The sequence below is a fragment of the Leptonychotes weddellii genome, chromosome 3 (assembly GCF_054177405.1).
Source record: "Leptonychotes weddellii isolate Sample4059 chromosome 3, ASM5417740v2, whole genome shotgun sequence".
NCBI lineage: Eukaryota > Metazoa > Chordata > Mammalia > Carnivora > Phocidae > Leptonychotes > Leptonychotes weddellii.
The window spans coordinates 107,628,600-107,638,892 of NC_138371.1; the positions used below are offsets into that span (position 1 = coordinate 107,628,600).

The 10,293-nt window shown below is 37.5% G+C and overlaps 1 protein-coding gene across 4 annotated transcripts; it reads right to left on the minus strand.

Annotated features, from left to right (window-relative positions):
* Positions 1-308: 308 nt before the first annotated feature.
* On the minus strand, positions 309-9,957 carry RNF6 (ring finger protein 6). Of its 4 annotated transcripts, none has more exons than XM_031021132.2 (5): positions 9,675-9,957; positions 8,920-9,002; positions 6,736-6,946; positions 5,763-5,858; positions 309-3,143 (listed from the first exon to the last, which is right to left on the minus strand). In XM_031021132.2, the coding sequence occupies exons 3-5, from the start codon at positions 6,926-6,928 to the stop codon at positions 1,381-1,383; spliced, it is 2,052 nt and encodes a 683-aa protein (XP_030876992.1). In that variant the 5' UTR covers positions 6,929-6,946; positions 8,920-9,002; positions 9,675-9,957; the 3' UTR covers positions 309-1,380. The 4 variants fall into 4 exon arrangements, with proteins under 4 accessions (XP_030876992.1, XP_030876993.1, XP_006749949.1 ...); XM_031021133.2 differs by having other exon boundaries at positions 9,664-9,957; XM_006749886.3 differs by lacking the exon at positions 9,675-9,957 and adding an exon at positions 9,457-9,538.
* Positions 9,958-10,293: the final 336 nt, after the last annotated feature.

The window sequence follows — 10,293 nt, forward strand, 5'->3', positions numbered from 1 at the left end:
AAATCTCACAGAATCTGGTCTTGAGGTATTTGTTCTTGTGATTTTGCCCAAGCAGTTATCACCACAGGAAAACTGTGTCAGATATTCATAAACAAACACAGAAGTCACGTAATTCAGTAATTCATTTTATCAACTGATTTTCAGTTTCTAAGAGCAAATATCCTCTTGCCTATGAAGATAGGAATTTTGTCCTCAGCTAAATCCTCAACACCTGTAACACTGCCTGCACCTTGTAGGTGCAAAAAAAAAATTTTTTTTGAGTAAATAAACCACAGGGGACCAACAGAAAAGAATAGCTCACATACAGCTTTAGTTTTAATATTTATTGGTAGAAATAGATCTTCAATGCATACTTTGTGTTTATATAAATTCTACATTCTCTCTTTTGTTTTGTATTGTTTGGAGTTTTTTGGCCTCCAAGTGAACTTAACATATTATCTATGCATTTGATTCTTCATAGACATTTTTTTTTTTAGATTTTAAAAGTAAATTTAAGGAACCATGCATATTGTATACCTTAATATAATCCAAAGAACTGTCTGCACGTTCAGAAAAGTCACAAAAAGGCTGAACTCAAGTTAAATAATCTATATGTACTAAAATGTCCATGTTCCATTTCTGAGTAAAGAAATACTTGTTCAGTATTACATATTGCTTGCTGTCTAGTAAGATTGTCAGAGACGCTTCAGTAAATTATCTCTATTTTTAAATATCTTAATCTACTTCCTCCCAGAGATGATTCTGTAAATGTTAAACATTGTGCCATATGCAGTAATAGGCCAAAAGCTTAAATAGGAACCAAACTGTAGTTTTTAGACTGAATAGTTTAACCTTAAAATTATATATCTATATATACATATATGGTATGCTGCATATTAAATTTAACATTTCAAGTAACTTAAATATATTTAGCAAACATTCAGCCAAACACACTTTCATGAAGATATTGTCCTTAGAACAAAAAGTGAATGAAAGGCTTATTTAGACACCAATGTCTGCACATGGTACTAAGCCTATGGAACATGAAAGTCCAAGTAACGTCTGCTGTGCTATTAAGAAAAGGAAGATTGACTTTTAACCTACTGAACTGTGCAGATACAAAAGTGCTTAGCATGACAAAATTACCAAAATAAAAACATTTTAAAGATTATTTGGTTCTAGCAATATTAACTATTCTGTACTTGTGTATAATTTAACATTTGCCATTTTAAGTTTTATATAAAGTTTCTTTTTAACAAGTTAAAAAAGCACACAAAAAATAGTTCAAACTATAATAATCTGTTCTTTTTCATCCTGGTTAGCTCATCACAAATGATTCAACAAAAGAGTGCTTAAATACTCAGCTCTACTAAAATGTACTATTTGAATAGACCCAACACTTCACCCATTGTTTGCTATGCTGGACCCTAAAACAGGCTGCCGACAGATGGGGCAAGTGCAATTCTCTGAGAGCCATCGGTCAATACAATGAATGTGAAATTCATGCATGCAAGGTAATTGCCTGAGCTTGTTTCCAGTTACATAGTCACTGATACACACACTACAGATTTTACCTAGTTCACTATCGATACTGTTATGCTCATAGTTCCGGGTGGAAAGATTGTCAATCTGTTCTTTGGTTAAACCACGAATGTGATCATCATCATCACCTTCATTTAGTAAAAAGAAGTGAGCAAGGCGAAGGATAGGTAGCGTTCCAGTTTCAACTAAGTTATTTGAATTTCGCAACTGCCTGCCACCTCTATTATCACTGCTTTGGGCAGGAGGCTGGGTGGTCTGGTTTTCACCATGCACTGCAGTGCTGTCTTCTTGGGCCCGTCTGTTTTGAGAGGCACCTTCACTGCGCTGGCTGATGTCATTAACTGCACCTACGTTACTCAGATATGAGTGCCTCTCTGGTAAATGCTGACCATGTCTCTGAATCTCTGACTCAGATTCGGCCTCCATTAAAGAACTCAATTCTCCAAATCCAGTCATGATCTGCCTTAAAATTGACCGAAGAGCCACTGATGATGGTTCAACAAGCTCATTCTCAGAAATCCTACGAAGAGGAACGGTGATAGTACTAACATACGTTTGAATACCTGACCGCTCTAAACGAGAGATAGTTCGGCGAAAGCCCCCACTATTGCTTTCAATAGTGACTGTATTTTCTGCGAGCCCTACCCTAGATCGAGTCCTACTTGCAATACTATCCCGATCTCTGTTTTCTCCGGGACGAATCCTTCTCACTTGGAGGTCCAGTGTGATTGTTGGATGTCGTCGTGCAGCGGTTGAGGATCTGCTGGATTCTTCTCCTTCTTCTACTGTTATTCTTGACACAAGTCTTGAGTTAGAGAATGGAGCATAGGCAGTACCTCTACGTTCCCTATCTTGCTCTAAAAAGACACGTGTTATACCTCTCCTCCTAACAGACCTTCTCACGTTTTGCTGTAAAGGTCTACTTTCCCTCTGTGAATTACGATAAACAGTGCCACTTTGTCTCTGAATTGGTGAACGGCTTCGACTACTAAAAGTAGACCGTAATCTAATTGGCTCTAATCTTTGGTTTGTATTCCTCACTGTAACGTTAGTTCTAGCCCCATTTTCCCAAACATGTGCTGCTCCAAACCGCTGCCCCTCCCTTTGCCTGAGTTCACTACCACCCGACTGGTTTGTGTGACCACTGAAATTAGCGCGTGGAGCATTAGTTCTAGGAACGCCAGCTGCTCCCCCAATTCCATTTCTTAATCTTCCCAATGTTGAGAAAGAGCCTTCTACTGAATTCTGCCCCCTTGAACCAAGGCTAGTCCTTGGGATATTGGAACTACTACCACTGAAATTCATTGAGGTTTGGCTTCTTGTTCGCCTAGCCACAGGACTAGCTGATCTTTGTTGCCTATTTGTAGTATGATCTCTGCTAATGTCTGAAAGTGAAATGCCTGTATGATCTTCACCATGAATTTCAATTCCTCTATTCTCATGATTTATGTGTATTTCCAGACTAAACCGAAACTCTCCACTGTTTGGGTTTGTTCGACTCACAGCTCTCCAAGTTTGGTTCCCATTTTGTCCACTTCGAGTTGCATTTCCTGTGCGTCGAAAGGTGTTCAACCATTCTAGCAGAGAATCTTCATTTGAATTTTCTCTAGGGACTTCTGAGTCTGGAAAGCAAACCAAATCAACTTAACATCAATTCCTAAAATCTATGCTTTGACTTTTAATGAAAGCTTACAAGATAAAGTTTTTATTAAGTTATATTTAAGAGCATCTGTGCATTTTAATGAATCAAAATGGCAAAAAACTGAACTTTCTCAAAGAAAGGTACATACTATCAGCATATTATAATACATTCTTATGTATTATAAAAATATAAATACTGTTTATGCAAAGCCCTGAAGAAATCCGCACTCTTACTTTCTATATGCCTGTTACTGGCAAATATTAAGGCAAATGAGGAACAGATCCAATACTAAAATTGTACATTTAAAATGCTTTATTCATATGGTAAACTCAATAAAATATAGTGGCAAAACTTATATATAATTCACCTTGAATTTGTGGAATCCTTCTGGTAAAGACAACTCAGCATTTTTGCAATTACATGTTTTTGTAACCTTAGGAATTTTATCCTATTTCTCAGGAACTGCCAAAAATGTGTACCTCAAGAAATACGGCTTTCTGAATACAATATTAGAACTACATTATGTCTTTATGTGAACCTGGGAAACTTTAGGCATGTTACTTAATGACTGTATCCTTATCTATAAACTGGAGATAATAAAAGTATAAATGTCATAGGGTTATCATGAGAATAAAATAAGATACTGCATATAAAATGATTAGTACAATACCTGGCACATAGAAGCATTCAATAATTGTTAGCCATTACGCATACGTATTTTCTGTCCATTTAGAATGTAAGTTCCGTGAAGATGAAGGGTTTTGTCTTGTTTTATTTACTGTTAAATCCCCAACCTCTAAAACAGTATCTGGTACAAATCAGACTCCCAATATTGTTGAATGAATCAATTTAGAAGTAAATGTGCCCCTGATAAACTTTTTTGGCTACAATTCTGTTACTATGGGAAGCTTGTTTTCCATTTTTAACCAGTGGATTATATAAAGGGCAAAACTCAATGAAAAGCATTCTAATGCACATGAACTACACAGACTTTAACCTTAACATTTATTCTACACAAAAATGGCTGTTAAATGAGATTGCTTTGATTTCATTTCATACTGCAATCTCTTATAAAAACTTTTTTTTATATGTTAAAGCTATTAATCAGCTTCTGGTGTCATTAAAATAAACAGCAACTTTAGCCATATCTAAAGATAAAAGCTAAGACATAATAAAAGGATAAGTATTACCAGCTCTAACAATATAGTACAACTCTCATACCTACATATACAGGGAAAAAGGGTTAATATCCAATTTCCATTTTAATTTGGAAAGAGACAGGAGTAAAAGGCAGGTAAAAAGCATTCTAAAGGATACTTCCTTCTTTAATTACTAGAATATAGTGATGATGTGTATACGTAAAAGAGTTCACTAATTATCTAACAAAACCTGTCCTGCCCTTCTCCCATTGTAAATGCAATGTAATGGTCACATGAACAACCTGGCAGTTGGGTGTGGCCACGTGACTAAACTCTCATCAGTGGAATGGGAATGAAAGTGATATACCTCACTTTCGGGCAGGTGCCTGAACCTCCTTCTGGAACCTAGACCTGCCAGTAGAACCTAGATGTGGTTGTGACTTAGCGTGATCCTGCAAACAATACTCCGGAGCAGCAGCGTCCAGTGAAACTTTCTGCAGTAGTGGAGATATTCTACATCTGTGCTGTCTCATATAGAAGTCACCAACCATGTGCAGTGACTACTGAACACTTGAATGTGGCTAATAGGAAAGAAGAAGTGAATTTTAAATGTTACTTAGTTTTACCTAATTTATGTTTAAATGGTCACACGTGGTCAGTAGCTCCTGCACTGGATGGCACAGTTGTAGAACTACTCTGCTGGCTGGCTGGGTTCCAGGAGGATTATGGAGTAAAATGTGCCTATCTTCCCTGGACTGTTAACATGAAAGAAAAATAAATTTCTATCTTATTGAACCATTACATTTTTGAGTTTTTAATAGTCTTTGCCCTAACTAATACAATAATCTTAATATAATATATGAAACTACCAAAAAAAAAAAAAAAAAGTGAAACAACCAATAATAAATATCGCTGGGGAAGGAAATGGAACTGGTAAGGGCTACATTAAGTTGGCTTTACTTTTAATTCTGTATACTTCTCTCTAGTTTGAATTTTCTTTTTTTACACTTTTTTTTCTTAAAAACTTCTTATACTATGACTTAGTGTTTGTTCAATAAAATGATGAAACAAACACTAAAAAAGTAAAAACAATAAAGCAGGTCTCCTCACTCAGTCTTTCTGTATCACTCGGTATAAATTTTTAGAAGTGAAGTTTAGTTCCATTACTTCAAAAAAAGTAGTGTGTACATTCTAAGATTAAAAAGAACTATGCTGGTAATTAACTTAATTGTACACTATGAGCTCCCTAAAGGCAATCTGTGTGTAAAAATGTCTTTGTATTCAATCCCTGTCCTATATTGCCTAACTATGCTGCTTTGCATATAATGGGTAAATGCTATCTGAATATCACATTAAAACTGGAAAACATTAAAAACAAACATATTATACAAGATACAGTAAGTTCATATTTGCAGTTGCTCCAATCAAACCTGCTCCAAATGAAAAGGAGTCCACAGTACCTCTGGTATTTGTCCCATTTCTCAAGTCAGGCTGAGATGCTAGTTGTTCCTTCACTCCATCTAACCGCTGTTGTAGTTCTTCTGATGTTATTTCTCCTAAAACAATAAAAAACTGCTCACTGAAAGTAAATATTTTAAACTATTGTTTTATGAAAACTCATGAAGGGTAAGACTAATCTTCAGCAATCTGTAGAAGACATTCTATTATTTTCATGTTCTGTTAAACTGAAGACAGTTAAAAATATTTAATTGACACAAGTATATATCATTTTTGTTGTGTTTCATTTATGTTTTAGTACATAAAAAAATAAGATTTAATTTGAAAAATTTAAAAGGTCCTCTCAGTTGATACACTTAGGAATCTAGAAGGTCTAGTTCAGATTTTTGTCAGAGATAAAAAGAAATTTAAAAGGTTGGATTTCTAGAGAGAACTCTGAATCTTTGAATTTTACCTCAATAGTTCACTATATGGGTTATCAATATACAATGTGCAAATATGCAATATACAAATATATACTGTACAAACATACAAGTTTTAATTAGTTCATTTGTGAAATGAATTTGTACAAAATTCATGAAGCACACTGGACTTTTGGAGTATTATTAATTCAGCTAAATAAATAAATTATAATACCTCAAATGAGTTAGAATTGGGTTCTAAATAATATTTGTACAAATATTACTTAAAAGAGAAATAGGACCATATATGTAAATATTTGACACTACTATGTACATTAAGCTATTTGTTAGCTTGGCATTTGTATAACAGTGCTCCATGTCCAAGATTCATACTTACTTATCAAATACAGAAGTAAGGCAGTGATTTTCTATTTTGTTATATTAAAAAGTTCTTAAATTTAAAAAATAGTGCATTATATTTTGGGAGAGGGAAGAAGGGAAAAAAAACCCTCCTTATTTTGAAACTCCTCTTATAATGATAAAAAAGGTGTCTCCTCTTTCACCCATCTCTTACCAGGGGTGCCTAAAAGATTGTGGTCTCTCATTAGTCTATAATCTTCATCATTGAGTTCATTAATAAACTGGTAATAGGCTTCTTCTCTGTGGAGACGTTCTTGCTGCCATCTTCTCTCATTTTCACGATGATTATGGTCCTGAGATGAGACTTCTTCACTACCATCATGCGATCTAAATCTAGAGGGATTCATACTGAGATTCCTGGCTTTCTGTTCAAACAATATACATTAGATTCAAGCTGTTAGTCAATGGACTACACATGGCCTCATGTTTTTAACTCATGTCTCTTTATTTTCATTTTTAAATTTCATCCTCTACTCATATTTCATATGCCAAATCTTGCAGTGAAGAACTCACATATAAAATGAAAAAGAGCTTCTAGGAGATGAGACTATAACCGGATCTACTTCTTTGCTCAAAGCCAATGTTTAAGTCAGACTGGATCTGGTTTCATCACTCATTTCTAATTCCTGAATACCAAAGTGATTATCTCACTTTTTTTTTTTTTTTACCTCTTTCACTCTCTGGTAAAGTTGATCAGAAAGCCCTCACTGATGTTTCAAATATCTGGGTACTTGATGTTAGCATACAAATTTTAAGCTGAATTATGTACTTTAAGCATAATTTTAAATTATATTCTTTACTTAATAAGCAAAGAGCTATTGGGAGGCTATGATTTACATTTATTTCCAGCAAATGTATTCTTCCCAAAATAAAACTCATATTTGTAATATTACCCTCCATTGTACTTTGTTGAGGTAAAAATAATTTAACCTACTATATCTACTTAATAGACTTGGAGTTGGTCTCTTCTTAAACCTAACAGGAAACAGCACTCAACACATGGCTCTGAGGACCGTGAATGTACAGCAGAGCACTCTGTCTCTTCCCACAGCAAATCTCATCCTTAGGCCTGGAATGGTTAGTCCCAGAGGTTTTTGAATACCAGTGAAACTTTCTGACCTTGCCTAGGCAAATCTTATTTTTGGATTATACTTAACCATCATTCCTTAGAGGCTTATTTTTAAACTATGAAGAAATCAATGGAGAAAATTATTTGTTTCATAAATATTTTAGAATTTCTTAAACACCTGTATTAGTGAGTTAACAGTTCTCACTTGGGAATGCACAAACTTACTTGAGGAAATTTTTATTTATTTTTTTAAATTTAAATTCAATTAATTAATATATAATGTACTATTAGTTTCAGAGGTAGAGTTCAGTGATTCATCAGTCTTATATAATACCCAGTGCTCATTATATCACGTGCCCTCCTTAATGCCCATCACCCTGTTACCCCACTCCCCTACCCACCTCCCCTCCAGCAACCCTCAATTTATTTCCTACGATTAAAAGTCTCTTAATGGTTTGTCTCCCTCTCTGATTTCATCTTATTTTTTCCTCTCTTCCCCTATGATCCTATTTTGTTTCTTAAATTCCACATATGAGTGAGATCATATAATCGTCTTTCTCTGATTGACTTATTTTGCTTAGCATAATACCCTCTAGTTCCACTTGAGGAAATTTTTAAAAACACAGATGCCCAGATCTCATCTCTAATCCTAAATCAGAATTTTCCAAGGTAGGGCCCAGGTCTATCTTTAAGAGCTAATTCGGGTATTCTGTGGATGACATCAACTATTCCTTGACAATTTCTGGATGTTAATGAAGAGTATGTGTAATATAGCACATGACTTAATGGAGGCTGGAGGATCAAATAGCTTGGTGACCAGTGAAGCAATTGTTGCAACTCTGACTCAGTGTTTAAGCAAACTACTTTAAATACAAAGTAAATTAGTCTACAAGTCTAAACTATGTATGAGTAAGCAACTATTCAATTTCACTTACATTCTAACATTAGGTTATACATTCAAGGATTTTATGACAGTGCTTATTACAGTTTTTTAAAGGAAAGATCTAGTAGCACTACCCAATCAAATACAAATTAACATTGTTAAAAACTCAAGATTTCTTTCCATTTTCAGAATAAACAGGACTAGACCATCATTAGCAAGGAGCACATCTGGTAGGTACAGCAGTAATATGATTTTTGTACTAAACAATCATAAAAATTGAAAGCTGTAATAAAATCAAGCCACCCTACCATTATTCAAAACTTTAAGAGCTTCATCTCAAAGGTAATTTTCTTATACAATTAACCACAATTAAACAAAGTGAGTACCTTATTTTCCTTTCAACATGCTTTTAATATGTGCAATGGTATCCATCCTTCAGTTGTTTGTGCTTTTTTTGAGAGCGGCCCATCTGAAGCAATTAGAGAGAACGGAATTATTCAATAAATTGTCTCTTTGAAGGACAGGAATGGCTAGCAAAGTCAAAGCTCTGCTGCAAAGTCAAAGCAAAAATCTTCAGTGGATTTTGTTAGACATTCACCTAGAAAATTAGATCCCCAAACAATTAGGTCATTAAAACCTCCCACAAGGCCCTTTTCTCCCACAACAGAAACTAGGCCTTCCCTCCTACACTGTCACAGCTCCTGGTATTACAACTCCCCTCTCAAAGGCCTTCCTTCCTATCCTGCTCCCATTCAGATGTTACCAGGGTTAGGTGTCTCCAGTTTACTTCTGAACCTTCACTTTCTTGCCACCCCCGCCCTCCGTCCCGCTACTGGTTCCTTTCCTGGCCGTTGCGACCGGAGCTCGCGCCGGAGTACGGTTCGCACTACAATAAACAAACTGGGCTCAAAGGCCAAACCAACCTCTTCCCAACCGAGCCTCAAGTAACGCTTCCCTTAGCGACCTGGATTCCCACAGGGAGGCAGGTGACAGACGGCGCATCTGAGCCAATCACCAGTTAGGGGGGCGCATTCAGAGAGCAGTTAACCAATCGGAAAAGAGACGGGGGCCAAGGAGGGTTGGCTTTCCCCAGCGTCTCCCGGAAGTAGTGGCCGGGCCCGGAGCCTTACCCGCAGCTCACCTCGTCCGGAGTCGGGCCATCCTCCTACTCCCCGAAGGAAAGTCTGCGGCGGGTGGCGCTCCTCTGGGGTCCTGGAAGGCTGTGACCCACGGGCAAGAGGGGCCACTGCGCCCTCTAATCGTTTGCTGAAGGGAGCAGCCGGAAGCCCGTGCTTCAGTTTGGGGTCGTCCAGCTGGTCTGGCGGCTCCGGAGGAGGGACGAAGGCCCCAGTCCTTTCCTCACAGCCAGGTCCCCCCTCGGACGAGCGGAGACGCTGCACAGCCAGCTGGGTGCTCGCCGGTGTGACTGAAAATTGCGTCCGGCGGGATCTAGGATACTAGCGTTCCGCGCGTTCCGTCCCGTCAGTGCTCGCGGCCAGGGCTGATAGCCCCAGGGCCTCCTCCTGGAGCGCCGAGTACCGGGCCGCTCAGCGCTCCTGCAGCTGCCTAGTTCCGGGGACACAGCCTGCTTTCCACCTTTGGGAAGCAGTAGCACCTACTGTGCTCTTTCTTGTGGCCTGTTTGCAGAGCCTGGCTACGGAGTGCATGCAACCCAGCAGCAGTCTGTTCCTATCTCTTTACTGCCCGGGTACCACGTAACTAATCAGCCAGGCTCTTCCCTCTATTGCTCACGGGCACCG

Bases quoted from the DNA above. Each gene is read 5' to 3' on its own strand.
- RNF6 (XM_031021132.2), bottom strand. From the start codon at position 6,928: ATGAATCCCTCTAGATTTAGATCGCATGATGGTAGTGAAGAAGTCTCA. The intron at 5,859-6,735 runs GTAAGAGATGGG...TTATTGTTTTAG, and splicing joins CAATCTTTTAGGCACCCCTG to GAGAAATAACATCAGAAGAA. The intron at 3,144-5,762 runs GTACTGTGGACT...TTTGCTTTCCAG, and splicing joins AAATGGGACAAATACCAGAG to ACTCAGAAGTCCCTAGAGAA.